The sequence below is a fragment of the Pteropus alecto genome, unplaced genomic scaffold, assembly GCF_000325575.1.
Source record: "Pteropus alecto unplaced genomic scaffold, ASM32557v1 scaffold92, whole genome shotgun sequence".
Taxonomy (NCBI): Eukaryota; Metazoa; Chordata; class Mammalia; order Chiroptera; family Pteropodidae; genus Pteropus; species Pteropus alecto.
In genome coordinates this window covers 5,257,024-5,274,908 of record NW_006432447.1, presented here as the reverse complement: position 1 = coordinate 5,274,908, position 17,885 = coordinate 5,257,024, and the positions used below count along the sequence as shown (strand labels likewise).

Genomic DNA, 17,885 nt, shown 5'->3' with positions numbered 1-17,885 from the left:
ATTTTCTGGAGGGATAGGAATGAAGAGAAGCGTAGGTAGCAAGGACTAAGGGTATCTTCTGAGTAGCCAGGTGGGCACAAGCTCTGAAAACCAGTCCCATTGTTCTCTTCATGACCCTCTAAAGCGGCCTAGAATGTGGAACTCACAGGCCTTTCTCCCAAGCTCACTCAGCATCCCTGCCCACCGGCTCCCTACGTTCTGCCAACGCCTGCGCAGGCGCAGACTCCGCTGTGTGCGTATCTGATGCACATGCGTAGTCTGCTGCGGTAGTTGCGGGCGCGACGGCAGAAAAATGTCAGCGGCTATGCGCCGTGCGATGGCTGGAGCAAGGCTCAGCGTTGTGGTAAGCGGTCTCCGCACTGCGCTTCGCAGTCTGTGCAGCAAGCCCGTCTCCATTAACGAGCGCATCGATGCCAAACGTCGTGCCGCGCTGTTGGGAGGGGGCCAGCGCCGCATTGACGCGCAGCATGAAAGAGTAAGTCCGGAGGGGACCCCGGCGTTCGCGACCTATCACAGCGTGCCTGGCTCTCGGTGTTTGAGGCCTCTCGGCCAATACGCGCGAATCTGGGGAGGGTAGTGGAGGGGCGGGGCGAGAATGTTTACCTTGAGAACTCGTTGCCCTCCCTGAAGATTAGCACAGTTGGGCTTTATCACTTTATACTTTCCCTTTGTAATTTTAGACAGACCTGGCTGGGCTCCAGGAGACTCACCACTTAATAGCTATAAATTTTTGGACAAGTCACTAAGAAGGTAGTAATAATTCTTCCCTCATAATCTTACTGTTAGAATAGAGACAGTGAAATAATGATAGGCACTTAATTTAAAAAAATTCTGCTTATTCTTCCCACGTCCTATGAAAGAATGGTTCTTGCTCCATAGTGGAAGAAATAAAATTAAGGTATATGGCAGGGGAAATAACAAAGGCAAACTCTCACATTAACCTGGAGTGGGATGTGTGGTGCTTGCAGAAAACTTGTGGAACCTTTGTCTCTAGACTACCTGAACACCTTTAGGGTCGCAGTGTGCATCAACCTGCTGGATAGGAAAAGCACGCGTCAGAAGCAGGTGGTTTTTCTGGGAGTGCTCAGGTTACCTAGATATTTGGCTGGAGTGAGCAGCTGAGGCACTGCTACCCACCAACTGAGTGTTGACACAAATGGCAGATGGCTTTCAGAGATATGCTGTGTGGGCCTTTGGCAGCAGAAGAAACTCGAGACCCAGATTGGTTACCTGGGACTTGAATCTAGACTCACTGCGTCTCTGACACGTGTGGGAGTCTGTAAGGATTTGCTGGATGAGTGCAGAAGTGAAAGTGCAGAAGTGAAATTCTCAGAGGTAAGGGCACTGAGGCACAGCTCACAAGTATGGGGGAGATGAATAGTGTGGAAGATGGGGTCTTCATTGAGGGGATTTGAACCAACTCTTTAAGTTGAGTGTTGATTTACATGTTGTAAATTCTCATTTGTTAAGGGCCTGAAGGTGACAGTTCTTTTTTGACATTTGGGAATGAGATGTAAATTTGGTTGATAGTGTATAGTGCCAGGAGTAGTTTCCCTCTCTCCCCTGGATGGCTCTGCCTAGAGTGAGGAAAACTTTAGATCATCCTCTGGAAAGGCATTCAGTGCTCCCCTGCACTCTTTCTGTTGTGGCAAGTTGCTCAATTCCTCCCTGGAACATCATCCCACCACTCCCAGTAGGCAGATCATAGTGGGTTTAGATGCAGCCTCCAGAAGCTGTTTTTCTTTTGCCAAAGTAGACTTAGTCAGGAAGCCAACTTGATTTAAATTTCCACTCCACCCCCTTTAAAACAAATTTTGGACTACTTTTCTAGGATAGATTCCCAGAAATGAAATTACTGGGTCAAAATATATGAGTATTTCAACACTCTGATATATATATTGCCAAATTGCTTTCTTGAAACCTTACTCTACATACAGTGTACAGGATTGCCTCTTTGTTTTAATATGACCTTACTGACTTTGGCTACTTTTTTAAGGGATAAATATCGCCAATATGAGGTGTTTTAGGTGGAGAGGGCAGACAATGGGCCCAGGTATTTGGCTTGAACTTGGGCTTGGGAGCCCAAGCAATGGAGGCTCTTGATAGATTGAGGGCTCCAACCTCACCCTCTCTCAGAAACATTTTTTTTTACTCTTGAGTGATTTTTTTAGCATTCCTTTTCTTCTGAGCCACTCCCTGCTATACTGTTGTCTTTATCATAGCATCACTGTCAAGAGTAGAGTCCTTAAACAGGGTCCCCACTGTAAGTTAGTAGGAGAAGCCCATGGAGGAGGCAGGAGAAGAACCAGGAAGTCATCTCGGAAGTGTCCTTGGGGCTGGACCCTAGTGATATGAGTTTCTGTGGGGTTCCCTGGAAGATACCTGTGAATCTGGGGGTGTAGCTTCAGACCCTTCACTAAGCCTGCTTTAGTTTTCCACCTCTTGCTTCTCTCTTCTTTTTATTGCTCCTTAGGTCTCCAGTAAATGTTTGTGGAACTTGTTATCTTGTTCCAGGGTCAGGCTTTCCTTACCACACTTCTCCTCTCTACCTTTTCCTCCTACTTATATGCCTTCCACAGTAGGTTGCTCCTGGAGTACCCTGTGTACTCTGATTTCCTAACTGAGCAGGTTGATGGAATTGAGGCTTTCACACACAGCAGCGAAGGGGCAAAACCTGCTCTCCTGGCTTTTTGATGAGCACTTCTTGCTTACTGACTGCCTATGATGACATCACTGAATGATTTTTTTTTTAATTGCATTTTAGGGAAAGCTAACAGCCAGAGAGCGGATCAGTCTTTTGCTGGACCCTGGCAGTTTTGTTGAGAGCGACATGTTTGTGGAACACAGATGTTCCGATTTTGGAATGGCTGCTGATAAGAATAAGGTATCGGTTCACAATGGTGGCGTCAGCCTCCAAACTGGACTTTCTAGCTGTGGCCCTGCTGGCTTACCCACTAAATTAATGAAGTCCTTCTGGGACTCAGGATACATTGAAAAATTTTTAAGTTGGGCCCCTGGAATGCAGGAGTGCCTCTGGAGAAGCACTATTGGGGCCTCCAGGTTCCCCCACTTACCTTTGCAGATGAAGGAAGGTGAGTGGACTGCTCATACCTTGTGTAGTGGGACTCTGCCCTAGTACTCAGGGCTCTGGTTATGGGTTCAAAGTTCTTGCAAGTATAGAATGACAAACTCGGAAGGAAAGATGAGGATGTCTTTTAGTTTTGTTCTGGTCTGTCTAGGTACCAGAGACCCCTAAAGGCTGATCATTTGTCTCTTTTCATAAACTTTATGCCTTGGAGTTTTTGAGGTCAGAGTCACTGACACTTCTTCCTTCAATTGGGTGTTATCCATGAGTACACAGATTTCTGTGGACTCACTTTTGGTCAGTTTTCTTCAGGTCTGCATATATGCTATTTGTGACAAAAATTTGTAAACTTGGAATCACTCTAGCTGGCTCTATTTGAGTCATTATGGGCCACACAGTGATTACCAGGATTCCAAGCAAAAGGGGGTGGTTTGCCTCTTAAAGGTTTGGGGGTGGAGCGTGGATCTTTGTAGAAGTTGCCATGTTGATAGGACCTTCTTCTGTGAGTATTTGGTAATGGCAGCTCTAGAGGGTGTCTTGATTCTGCTTCTAGGAAGGAGGTTGAGGCCTAAGACACAGTGCCCTTCATTTCTGTTGAAGCAGTAGCCTGGTGCTTGCTGTTGCAGAACTGAGAGGAGAAGGGAAGATTCCTTGAGGTTCCTAATATTGAATTTTAAGGAATTTGGGGTGGGGTGTTTTTTCGGGGAGGTGTCTTCCACTGGGGCATATTGCTAAATTTATTAAAAGGAGTGTTTGTGTTTTTTAACCTTTATTTATTTTTTTAATTTTTTCTGGTAGTTTCCTGGAGACAGTGTGGTCACTGGACGGGGCCGAATCAATGGAAGATTGGTTTATGTCTTCAGTCAGGTATTTCATAACTCTTAATAGGTAGAGCTTTCCGTGAGGGCAGAGCCAGGAGCAAAATACGTGAGAAAAAAACAGTTTGGGGAAAGAAAACTTGCATTTAGTTTGGGGCAGAGGAGGGATTTACTTTGTTTTTAAATGCATTCGTCTACATAAAATACGTATTATGCTACGTATTTTTCTTAGAAAGAATCCGTTTGTTTGAGGGAAGATCACAAAGCAGTGTCATGTAAGAAAGACCTAGGAACCAGGAGTTTATTCTGACTGAGATATCTTTTGGCAGATGGGGTGTGTGCCTGGAGGACAGCTGTGTCCTGGGCAGTGTATGTGGACCCGAGAGACCTTGATGCAGCCTGGGTGGAGGGGACTTGACTATCCGAACCACAGGCCCCTAAGTTTTGGGCTTTTCATGAAAGTGTTCAAATAAGTTTTGTCAGGCTGCATCGAAACAGGTACAGTTTCTTCATACTGAGACAATAGGAGAATGTAGTAGGCAGAATAATGGCCCCCAAAGATTCAAGTCCTCCTAATCCTTGAAACCTGTGAATACGTTACCTAACATGGCAAAGGGGAATTAAGCTGGCAGATGGAATTAATGTTGCTAATCAGCTGACTCTAAAATGGAGTAGCCTGGGTTATTCAGGTGGGCCCAGTGTAATCACAAGAGTCCTTAAAAGTGGAAGAGAGAGGCAGAGGAGGTCAGAGTAACATGAGAAGCGCATGACCTGCCATTGCTGGCTTAGAAGATGGAGGAAGGGGGTGTCACGAGCCAAGGAATGCAGATGGTCTCTAAAAGTTGGAAAAGGCAAGAAAACAAAGTCTTCCCTGGATATTCCAGAAAGGAGCCCAGCCCTGCTAACCTTGTTTGTAGCTGCGTGAGACCCTTGTAGGCTTGCTTTTAAATTATAGAACTATAAGGTAATAAATTTGTGTTGTTTCAAGCCACTGAATTTGTGTTAAGTTGTTACAGCAGTAATAGAAACTAACACAAAGAACATGTTGATTGCTATTTTGGGTTTGTTTTCCATGCCCCACTCCTGAGGTGGAAATGTGTATATAAGTCTAAGTATTTAGTTCCTTTTGTAGACCTAAAGTTATAGAGCTTGTTTAGGAACCTAAAATGTTTTGTGAGTTGGATATTAAAATAATTATACTTGGCTAATTTTAAATTTATTTTATTTAGACAATACTCACTAATCGAATTACATTTGAAATGTTTTAAAACTGTTATACATGGGTCTACCAAATGTTCAACTAGAAGAAACCATCTGTTTTTTTTTTTGTAATTTATGAGAGCTGGGCAAAAACTTGTACAGTAGGAACTCTTAATAAGATAGAACAAAGAAAGCTGTGCTTTCTGGATGCAGTGTCTCACTAACTATTAAGTAGATATAAAAATTCATCAAATTGATACTTTTGAGCACTTTTTATGCTCATAAAGTGGAAATTAGGAGGAGGTAGAGATGACTGATACAAAGCTCTTGGCCTGAACAGGCTAATCATTTTGTAGATAGAATGGGGAAGAACAGGAGTGGCTAAAGTAAAGATAGAGTGAGTGTGTTTAGGGGCAGGTGCTGTGGGCTCAGGACAAGGGAAGATCTCATCCAGGATTCAGGAAAGCTTTAGGGAAAATGAGGCATTTGAAATAGGCCCTGAAGCATACTGAGGATGGGGAGTGATGACCCAGCATTTTGGTAATGATCCCCGAAGTATTAATATCTATAGGCATTTTTTTCTGGGGAGATTCTGTTTTGCCAGAGAAGCACCCTCAGTCTCTTGCCTGATGATTGGTTGTAGATGTGTTCTGGGGTGGAGAGGGAAGTAGGGGGAAAGGAAGGATTAGCGCTTACTCATCATTTAGTGTACAGGCTCCTAATCTAACCTGTTTTCAGCTTCACTTCTACCTTTTGTGGCTGGTGATTGAGTCCAGAATTTCTCTGGTTAAGCTTCTTTAGAGAACAAACCTTTTTCAAGATGAAGGAGAGGCCGTGTGGGGTCTAACTGCTCCTAACACAGACTTTATATAAATGTTTGCTCCCCTCCTTACCCCATACTTTCCAGGGTTCCTGGATTAACTCCTCCTGTGGGGGTACTCTCTCTGCAGGTGTATAGGCTTCTGTTTGCTCCCTGTAAGTAAGATATTCTTGTGCTTTCAGTTCCCCTCAAATTCGTTCAGTTTCCCTTCTGTTTCCTCTTCTTTTTTGTCCTTATATGCTGGATCTGATTTTAACTCCCCACCGTCTTTGGGGGGAGGGGGTGGTTTAGGAAGAAAGTCATTCTTACAAGAAGCCTTTTACATTAGAAGGTAATGAAAATCCATAAGCAAGAGAATGCAGTGAAGGCTCTGATTCACTTTTTTCAAAACAGCAAAAAATAGAAATTAGTAATAGAAATGCCTGACTATTTGACATCCATAGAATTTGATTTTTGGATGAATTCTGCATGAAAAGTTTTTATTTCATTAGAGCTGCAAATCATTTTTGTGAAGCAAAGACTAGGTCTTTTGCTTCTGACAATACACGAACCAATTCCCTTTAAGATATTCACTATTCTATGGAATAATTTGTAAGTCAGACATTTCTAATTTTTTAAACTTTTGAAAATCCTTTAAAAACGTTATGAATTTTCTATTTCCTCCTCCCAGCTCTTCATTTCTGGCTAGTCACTATATTTTTTATTTAATTTTTTTTTTTGTTAGGATTTTACGGTTTTTGGAGGCAGTCTGTCGGGAGCACATGCCCAAAAGATCTGCAAAGTAAGTACTTAATAGTGACAACAAACCCAGTACCTTCATCAGACGCATAGTGCATATTGAGTATCTTTGGAGTGCAAGACACTGAGCTGGATATGTGGGGTGGGATAGAGATATGCAAGATGTAGTGTCGGCTTGAAGGTGACTTAGTCCAGGGCAGGACTTCTTAACGTTTTTTGTAGCATAGATTCCTTTGGGAGGCTGCCGAAGCCTGGACTCTCTATTTTTACATGCTTAAAATTAAATATGTAGGACAACAAAGAATTACAATGTGATTTTAAAAAATATTTTTAATATATGTGCTTCCTTATTAATCCATTAAATAATAAGATCTAGCAGTGGATCTAAACTATATTTTCAAGTATGCAGGAATGAAAATATTTCAACATATTTGCAACAACTTTAACGTGACACAAAAATATCTGTGGCCGCTATTAATGACAAAGTCACAGGTATTTCTGATACTTCTGTGAGGGTTTTTTTTTTTTTTTTGCCTGTATTCATAATTGAAGTAAATGCTAAAGATCAGCTAAAGTTAATAACGTTAAAGGTGTAAATTTTTTTCCCATCCAAGTTCATGGACTCCCTGAAATCTATTCACAGATGGCTTGGCATTCTGGGCACTCCAGGTGAAGAACCCAAAGGCTAGGTGGAGAGTCCACGTGCTAAAAGATAACAAACAGTGCAAGGATTACATGATGGTATTTTAAAAACATTGCTATAGGCGAGATGCTGTGGATATGAATGAGAGTGTAGATCACATTTGGAGAATTTTGGAGTTAAACATAGTATTGATTGTTAGTAGCTAGGCAGGGCTCCTTGTGTAATGGAACACCTGGATTCTAGACATGGTCCTTTCATGTATTACTCCTGAGACCTTTGGCCAACCACTTAATTTTTAAACCTTCCTAATTTCTTTCTTTACTCTCTCCACTTTGATTGTTAAATGAGATAATGGACGTGAAAGTGTTTGGTAGACTGTCAAGGGCTGTTAGGAATGTTGCTCATTAGTCTGTCAAGTACTGATCCATGAGCAAAATCTGTCTCATTAGAAGTAAAAGCAGGCCTGGGCCTGGCCTCGGCCTCAGGTTAACAGATGGATTCATATTTACTTTCACAAAAATACTTCTTTGCCATTCTGTCTGTTCTTTCAAAAGAGTAACTAGGAACAGAACTGGCTGTTGAAAAATATTGTAGTTATGTGCCACTTAATGACGGAGATACATTCTGAGAAATGCATCGTGAGGTGATTTGTCATTGTGCCAACATCAGAGTATGCTTACACAAACCTAGATGGCGTAGCCTACCACACACATAGTGTATATGGTAAAGCCTATTCTTTCTTCTTAGGCTACAAACTTGCACAGCATGTTACTGTACAAAACAATTATGGGACCATTATGGGACCACTGCCGTATATATAGTTCATTGTTGACGGAAATATTCTGTGGTGTATGACTGTATATAGCCTGGGCCTATGGCTCTAGAAGTGGTTGCTATAAGCAGTCTATCCCCTGCTATTGTGAAGTGCTTTCACTCTTGGATGTTTAGGGGGGGCTTTAATTATCCCTTTAAATGTCTGGTTCTCTGTCTTCCTCAAAGGTACCCAGTCATCATGGGGAATGAAGCTAGTGTTACTCCTGTTGTGAAAGGTGCTCTCAGGACATTTTCAAAAAAACACTGCAGTGCTTTGTAAATGCTCTTTTTGATAAGATTGTCTCACAGAAGGTTTCTCTGCTGTTTCAGATCATGGACCAAGCCATGACAGTGGGGGCTCCAGTGATTGGACTAAATGACTCTGGTGGAGCACGGATCCAAGAGGGAGTAGAGTCTTTGGCTGGCTACGCAGATATCTTTCTGGTGAGAAACCTGGAGAGTAAAAAATTCAGGGCTTAATTCTCTAAGCTGTGTCCTGGTCAGAGCTTTCCCATCTCTCATTGTTCTTTGTTTTGTGGCCCCTTCCTGTGTAACCAGGAGTGGCATGAAGGGTGGGTGAAAAGCAAGAGTAAGTGGGGAGGACTTTTCCCCTCATAGAGGGCCACTCATAGGAAAAAACAATTAAAGATCTTTCATAAGAGAAAGTTGCTTATTTTTTTTTTTTCAAAAGCAGGGTAAGGGAATGTGAAAAGTTAAAACGAACAGATTTGCTAGAATTAGAAATTTAAAAAAATGCATTGCTTTCTATTTTTATTTTTTGGTTAAGACACAAGGTCATTATATAAAATTCAAGCTGCAGTACAAAAAAGAAATTGCTCTAAATCCTACTATTCTGAAACATTGCTGAGCATCATTTCAGGTATCTTTCTGTTTACCTACAGACTAAAGTTACAGAGAAAGAAGTGAAAAGAAACACAAAAATAAATGCATTTTTTGAAGTAGAAAGTATATTGTGAGAGATAGTAATGGAGATTAGGGTAAGGGACAGAGATACTGCCAAATGGAAACTCGAGAAAAGGACAGATCAGCATTACCAGGGAGGGGAGGAAAAAGAAGGAAGGAGACAGACATCAGGGCAGCTGTTGTTTTTATCCCCTGGCCTGCAGGCTTATGAGAGTTTTTTTCCTTAGCTACTGCCCTTGACGATCAGTCAGAAAAATGTTTACTTTGTGTAAGATAGTCCGCTGGTTGTGGGAGCACTTGTGTTAGTTGAGAAGCCACTTTGCAGATCTTAAACCTACCTTTTAATCTTTAAGCTTAAACTCTACGGACAACCCACTAGAGAGAATTAGTTTTTTGGGCGGCTTGGCTAGGATAGTTTAGGCCTGGAAGTTCTGCTTTGGCCCCTATCTTTGAAGTCATGCCTGTGTTAGAAATGAAGGAAAGAAAGAGTGGCTCTAAGAAATGGCAATAAGTTACCACATTTTAGAGCTTGTCAGAATTTTAAAATATCTAATCTTAACACATCTTTATGAGTACAGGCTGGGGCAGTTGGAATTTGTTTTCAGAGTATAGGCTTTAGTGACTTTAGTCTGCATTGTGTACTTACTAATGTCGCTTGTCATGTCTATACTTCCATCAACTTCTCCCTGCCTGTATTATTGTTTTAAAATTATTTCGATATAATTTCAAACTTCATAGGAAAATTGCAAAAACAGTATAAGAAACTCTCATATGTTTGATAGCCAGATTCATTAGTTGTTCACATTTTGCCCATTTGCTTTATCATTCTCTCCCCATATGTTCATGTTTGCATATTACATTTTTCTGAGAGTAAATTGGAGTAAATTTGAGAGTAAATTTGAGATTGTTTCCTTTATCTCTTAAATCCTTCATCATGTGTTTCCTAAGAATAAGGACATTCTCTTGTATAATAACCAGGAACAATAATAAAAATCAGGAAATTTAACATTGATTCATCAATATTATTATTCATGGTCCTTATTCACATTTCATCAAATGATCCTAATAAAGCCCTCTATAGCAATTTTTTTCCCTCTACTGGCTAAAATCCAACCCAGGATTGAGGTTTGCCTTTAGTCATCATATTTAATGTCCTTTAATCTGGAGCAGTTCCCTAATTTTCCTTTGTCCTCCATGACCTTGACATTTTTTTAAAACAACTTTATTGAGGTATAATTTACAAACTATAAAATCCATCCATTGTAAGCATACAATTCAATGATTTTTAATAAATTTATGGAGCGGCGTAACCATCACCACAGTCCAGTTTCAGAACCTTTCCTTCCAAAAAGATCCCTCCTGCTTGTTTTTGGTGAGTTCCTACCCAGTCCTAGGCAACCACTGGTCAGCTTTCTGTCCCTAGTTTTTGCATCTGACTCTTTTTGCTTAACATATTTGTTGAGGTTTAGTCATATTGTACTTGTATCAGTGGTTCATTCCTTTTTATTGCTGAATAATCCATATATGGATATAATAACCATCAGGGACATGTAAATAAAAACTATAATGAGATACCACTTCATGCCTGTCAGAATGGCTGTTATCAAAAAATCAGCAAATAAGTGTTGGCGAAGATGTGGAGAAAAGGGAACTCTTGTGCACTGTTGGTGGGATTGTAAATTGGTACAGCCATTATGGAAAACAGTATGGAGATTCTTCAAAAAATTAAAAATAGAACTACCATATAACCCAGCAATTCCACTTCTGGGTATTTATCTGAAGAAAACAAAAACATTAAGAAAAATATAATTCCACTTCTGGGTATTTATCTGAAGAAAACAAAAACATTAAAAAAAATATAAAAAAAATAAAAGAAAAACAAAAACATTAAGAAAAAATATGTGTTTATTACAGCATTATTTACAATAGCCAAGATAAGCAGCAAATGTATCTATTGATGAATGAATGAATATAGAAGATGTGGTCTGTATATACATATATATGTATTCACAATGGAATATTACTCAGCAACAAAAAAAATAAAATCATGTCATTTGTGACAACATGGGTGGACCTAAAGGGTATGCTAAGTAAGTCAGATAGACATATAATGATTTCACATATATGTGGACTCAGAAAAAAAAAAAACTAAACTAAAATGAACAAACAAAAACAGACACAGAACAAACTGATGGTTATCTAGGGTTGGGGGATGGTTGGAAAAAGGCGAAGGGGAATAAAGTATTTGATAGAATTCACTAGTGGAAACAGAAAGCTCTGAGGAGGTGTACAATATAACTTTTATAAGCAAAAGGGAGCAGGAACAAGAAAGTTACACTAGGCAAAAAAGTGAATTGATTATGGCAAGATTACTTTCCTTCAGAGGATGGCAGGCATCTGTCAGGCAGATTACCTAACGAGCACTGGTCAGGTAGAAATGTAAAAGAATGTATTACAAGTCACTTGGACAAGCTTATAAGAAGGTAAACTCTGTGATTGATGGTATGAGCAATACAGCCAGGATCAAATATTGTAAACTATAATTAAAAGGGTCTTGGGGATGGAGAGGTTGACAGGCCAGAAAAGTGTGTTACCAGCACAATGGAAGAGACATACTAGCTCTCTGTGGACAGTTTAATTATAACCATATATGCATGTCAATATTATTCAAGACCATGTGATTACAAACTTATACAGTGCAATAATAATATTCTTCAAAAAAAATGCTGCTATGAATATTTGTGTATATTTCATTTATGTTTTCATAACTCTTTGATAGATACTTAAGAGTGGATATCTTATGAGAGTTGGGTCTTATAACTTTTAAGAAACTGCCTAAATTTTTTCCAAAATGATTGCGCCATTTTACATGACTATAAGTAATGTATTTAGGGTTTCAGGTTTTCCACAACCTTGTCAACACTTAATATTGTCAACCTTTTTCATCATAGTCATTTTAATGGTATGTAGTGGTATCTTACTATGGTTTTAATTTTCATTTCTCTGCTAACTAATCCCTTTGAGCATGTTTCCATGTACATGTTAGTCATTTGTATATCTTCTTTGCTGAAGTGTCTAATTCAGATCTTTTGCTCATTTTGCAACTGGCCTTTTGACTTGTAAGAGCTCTTTATATTTCTGGTTACAAGTCCTTGATCGGATGAATGGTTTTCAAATATTTTTTCCCAGTCTGTGGCTTTTCTTTTTATTTGTTAATGGTGGCATTTGAAGTATAATAGTATAAAATTTTGGAGTCCCAATTTATCAAATTTTTTCTTTTGTGGGTCATGCTTTTATTGTCATATGTAAGAATTCTGCCCAATACAAAGACGTGAAGATTTTGTCGAGTGTTTTTTTTTTTCATGAAGGTTTATAATAGTTTGGCTCTCATATTAGGTTAGTGATCCATTTTGAGTTAATTTTTGCATATGGTGTGAGGTCAGGGTCTAAATTTATCCTTGTCCCATTAGCAATTATTGAGATGACTACTCCTTTTTTCTTGACTTGTCTGAGCACTTTGGAAAATCAGTTGACCATAAATGTAAGGTTTCTTTCTGGACTCAGTTTTTTTTCTGTTGATCTATACGCTTATCCTTGCATCACAACCACACTGTCTTGATTGCTATAACTTTCTAGTAGTTTTGAAGTTGGGTAAAGTTCTCCAACTTTGTTGTTCTTTTTAAAAATTGTTTTAGCTATTCTGAGTCCTTTATATTTTCATATAAATTTTTGCATCAGCTGTCAACTCATAGAAATGCCTGCTGAGATTTGATAGGAATTGTATAGAGCCTGTAGATCAAGTTGATGAGAATTTATGTCTTAACATATTGAGTCTTCCACTCCACATATGGAATATTTCTCCATTTATTTAGGTCATCTTGAATTTATCTCAGCAATATTTTGTGATTTTCAGCATACATGCCTTCTACTTGTTATTTATACCTATTTTATTATTTTTGATGTCATTATGAATGGAATTTTTTTGTTTCCTTTTGGGTTCTTTGCAAGTAAGTAGAAATACAGTTGATTTTTTTATATCGATCTTTTATCTGACAGCCTTGCCAAACTTATTTATTAGCTCTAAATTTTTTCATGTGGATTCCTTAGTTTTTTTCTGTATTCATGATTATGCTTTCTGCAAGTATAGTTAGTTTTACTTGTTCTTTTCTAATCTAGATGCCTTTTATTTATTTTAATTGCTTTGGCTGGAACATGTTGTATAATGTTGAATAGAATTGGTGAGAACGGACATCTTTGTCTTGTTCCTGAACTTATAAGCGTTCATTCTTTTACCATTAAATGATGTTAACTGTTTTTTTTAGTCGATGCCCTTTATCAGGTTGAAGAAGTTCCTTTTGACTTTTTGTATGTTGAGTATGTTGAGTGTTTTTATCATGAAGGGGTGTTTAATTTTGTCAAAGGTGTTTTCTGCATGTATAAGATAATTGTGTTTTTTGTCCTTTATTGATATGGTGTATTACATTAATTGATTTTTCAGTGTTAAACCAACTTTGTATTTCTGTGACAAATTCCACTTCGTCATGGTGTATAATTCTTTTCATAAGTTGCTGGGTTCTGTTTGCTAGTACTTTTGTTGAGTACTTTCGAGTCTGTATTAATAAGATACTTGTCTGCAGTTATCTTGTGCTATATTTTTTTCCTTTATAGTTGTTTTGCTGCTGTGATTTTTTTTTTTTTGCTAGCTTTGAGTCTTGTGATTTTTTTTTTCTTTCTGGTTTTGGTATCCTAATTATGGCCTCATGAAATGATTTGGAAGTGTTGCCACCCCTTCAGTTTTTTGGGAAGAACTTGTAAAGAATCGATCGACATTAATTCGTTAAACATTCAGTAAAATTCGTCAGTGAAGCAGTCTGGGCCTTGACTTTTCTTTGTAGGTAGTTTTTTGATTACCTATTCAATCTCTTTGTTATGGGTTTATCAGATTTTCTGTTTCTTTTTGGTTCAATTTCAATAGTTTGTGTTTATAGAGGAATTAGCCCATTTTATCTAAGTTATCTAATTTATTGCCATATAGTTGTTTATATTATTTTTTTATAATTTTAACTTATGTAATGATGTTTCAATTCTTATTTTACTAATACTGATTTTTTTGTCACTCTATTTAAAGGTTTGTCAATTTTGTTCATCTTTTCAGAGAACTAATTTTAGGTTTTATTTATTTTCTCTATTGTCATGATATCCTGTTTTACTTATTTCTGCTCCAAGTTTTATTTCCTTCTTTTTGCTTGTTTTGCTTGCTTTATTCTACTTTTTCTAGTTTCTTAAGGTGGGAAGTTAGATTGGTTTATCTTTCTTCTTTTAATATATGCATTTACAGCTATAAATTTACCTCTTAGGAGTGCTTTTGTTGCATCCCTTAAATTTTAGTATGTTACATTTTTATTGATCTCAAAGTATTTTCTAATTTCCTTTGTAATTTCTTGTTTCACTTGTTGGATATTTAAGTGTTTTGATTAATTTTAATGTATTTATGAATTTTTCAGTTTCTTATTTTAGTTTCATTACATTTTGTCTGGAAAAGATACTTTGTATGATTTCAGTCATTTAAAATTTATTAGGAATTATTTTGTGGCTTAACACATGGTTTTTCCTAGAGTATGTTCCATGCGCACTTGAAAAGAATGTATATTCTGTTGTTGTTGGGAACAGTATACGGTAGATGTCTTTTATAACTACTGGTTTAAAATGTTCAAATCCACTGTTTCCTTACTGATTCTGTCTTGTCTGAGTGTTCTATCCATTATTGGAAGTAGGATGTTGAAGTCCCTAGATGGTATCTCTCTCTTTTTCCTTTCAATTCCATCAATTTTTTCTTCATGTATGTTGGGGCTCTGTTGTTAGGCGCATATATTTTTATAAGTGTTACATCTTCTTAGTGTATTGAACTTATGTCAATATATGTCTGTCTTTGCTCTTGTAACGTTTTGATTTGAAGTCTATTTTGTCTGACAATATAGCCACCCCAACTGTATTTGGTTACCCATTGGATAGAATGTGCTTTTCCATCCTTTTACTTTCAACCTCTTTGTGTCCTCATATCTAAAGTGAGGCTCCTTTAGGTAGCATATTAATAGATTTCAAATTTTATTTATTTTAATTTTTAAATTAATTTAAACTAAAAAAAAAATTCCTTTATTTCTCCTACCTGAAACTCTATCTCTGGTGAGCACAAATCTATTCAATGTATCTATAATCTTAGTGGGTTTTTGTAATATATGTATACATTTTTAGATTCCACACCTGAGAGAGATCATATGGTATTTGTCTATTTCAGTCTGGTTTATTTCACGTCTGATACTCTCAAAGTTCACCCATGTTGTCACAATTGGCGAGATATGATTCTCTTTTTATGGCTGAGTAATATTCCATTGTGTATAAATTTATACAATAATTTTTTTTTCCTGCATGGCTTTTCATATATTTTGTCTTTTCCCTGAAATATAGCCTTCTCCTTGAGGTCTTTCCATGACCATACTATTTAAAACTAGATTTACTATCCCCCTTTCCTGCATTTTTTTCATAGCACTTTCCACATTGACAAACTATTTGTTTTACTTATTTATTTATTGTCCATTACTCTCACTGGAATATAAACACCATGAAGACACGAGATTTTTTATTTTTTGTGCCTTCCCCTCCCCCACCAGTGTTCTAACAGCAGTGCTTCGAACTGGTGGCTGCCATAGAGTGAATACTCATTAGTCGAATGAATGAAGGAATGAGGTGCAGGTTTTGGGGAACAAAGTAAGCTGGGAAACATTGCCCCTACCTAACCTAAAATAGCACCCCACCATCCCAGGGCTGATTCTGTACCCTCTTAACTTGATTCATCTTTCTTCACAGCACCTATTACATTTTGACACATACTGTTTCTTTTTAAAAATACTCTTAGACGCAATTCAGAGAGAGTGAAAGCAAATCTTAAGTGTACTGTGCCATGAATTTTTTTTTTTAATTTCACCCTTCTCCCAACTCCCCTCTCTTTTGGCAATTATCAGCTTTTTCTCTATATCTATGAGTCTGTTTCTGTTTTGTTTATTCATTTTTTTAAAGATTCCACATATAAGTGAAATCTTATATTTGCCTTTCTCTGTCTGACTTAGCATAATACTCTAGGTCCATCCATGTTGTTGCAAATGGCAAGATTTCATTGTGTTTTATTGCTGAGTAATAGTCCATTGTATATATATATATACCACATCTTTTATATTCATTCATCTATTGATGGACACTTAGGTTGTCTTTATCTTGGCTATTGTAAATAATGCTGCAATAATCATAGGGGTGCATATATCTTTTTGAATTAGTATTTTTGTTTTCTTTGGATAAATACCCAAAAATGGAATTGCTGGGTCATATGGTAGTTCTATATTTTAATTTTTTGATTACTCTTTTTCATGGTGGCTGTACCCATTTGCAGTCCCACTAACAGTGCATGAGGGTTTCTATTTTTCCACATTTTTGCCAGCACCTGTTATTTGTTGATTTTTTTGATAAGAGCCATTCTGACAGGTATGAGGTGATATTTCATTGTGGTTTTAATCTGCATTTCCCTGATGATTATTGATGTTGAGCATCTTTTCATGTGTCTGTTGGCTATCTGTAGGTCCTCTTTGGAGAAATGTCTATTTAGGTCCTCTGCCCATTTTTTAATTGGATTGTTTGTTTTCTTGGTGTTAAGTTGTATGAGTTTTTTATATATTTTTGAATACTGACCCCTTATCGAATGTATCATTTGCAAATATTTTCTCTCATGCAGTATGTTGTCTTTATTTTGTTGATGCTGTCCTTTGCTGTGCAAAAAGGTTTTAGTTTAGTATAGTCCCATTTGTTTATTTTTTTTTTTGTTTCCCTTGCCTGAAGAGGGATAGCCAAAAAAATATTGAGAGCCATGTCAAGGAATTTACTACCTATGTTTTCTTCTAGGAATTTTATGGTTACAGGTCTCACAATTAAGTCTAATCCATTTTGAGTTTATTTTTGTATATGGTGTCAAAGTGGTTCAATTTCATTTTTTTGCATATATCTCTCCAGTTTTCCCAGCACTACTTATTGAAGAGACTGTATACCCCATTGTATATCCTTACCTCCTTTGCAATAGGTTAATTGACCATATAAGTGAGGATTTATTTCTGAAACTTTATTCTATTCCATTGATCTATATATCTGATTTTATGCCAGTACCTACTATTTTGATTATTGTAGCTTTGTAGTATAGTGTAAATCAGGGAGTGCAATACCTCCCACTTTGTTCTTTCTTAAGATTGCTTTGGCTATTTGGGGTCTTTTGTGGTTCTGTATAAAAGTTGTTCTAGTTATGAGAAGAATACCATTGGTATTTTTATTTATTTATTTATTTTTTCTTTTCTTTTTTTAATTACGTTTATTGGGCTAACATTGGTTAATATAATTATATAATTTTCAGGTGTACATTATAATTTGACATCTGTATATTCTATTGTGTGTTTCCCACCCAAAGTCCAGTTTCCTTCAGCTACCATAATTTGATCTCCTTTACCCACTTTACCCTCTCCCAAACCCCTATATTTGACCCCCTTTACCCTGTCTACCTCCTCCATCCTCCCCCACCCCTACCTTCTGGTAACCACTAGTCTATAGTCTATGTCCATGAGTCTGTGTTTGTTTATCTTGTTAATTTGTTGCTTTTAGGTTTATATCCCACATATAAGTGATATCATGTGATTTTCAACTTTTTCAGTCTGGGTTATTTCACTTAGCATGATTATCTCGAGGTCCATCCATGCCGCCGTTGCCAATGGCAGTATTTCATCTCTTCTTATGGCTGAGCAGGATTTCATTGTG

The 17,885-nt window shown here is 37.6% G+C and overlaps 1 protein-coding gene across 1 annotated transcript in view; it reads left to right on the top strand.

Annotated features, from left to right (window-relative positions):
• The first annotated feature begins 251 nt into the window (after window positions 1-251).
• The window catches only part of PCCB (propionyl-CoA carboxylase subunit beta), a 59,005-nt gene continuing 41,371 nt past the window's right edge, over window positions 252-17,885 (top strand). Inside the window, exons 1-5 of the mRNA XM_006907219.2 lie at window positions 252-475; window positions 2,765-2,884; window positions 3,884-3,952; window positions 6,648-6,704; window positions 8,448-8,561. Coding sequence (XP_006907281.1) covers window positions 293-475; window positions 2,765-2,884; window positions 3,884-3,952; window positions 6,648-6,704; window positions 8,448-8,561 — 543 coding nt within the window. The 5' untranslated portion in view covers window positions 252-292. The remainder of the gene's footprint in view (window positions 476-2,764; window positions 2,885-3,883; window positions 3,953-6,647; window positions 6,705-8,447; window positions 8,562-17,885) is intronic.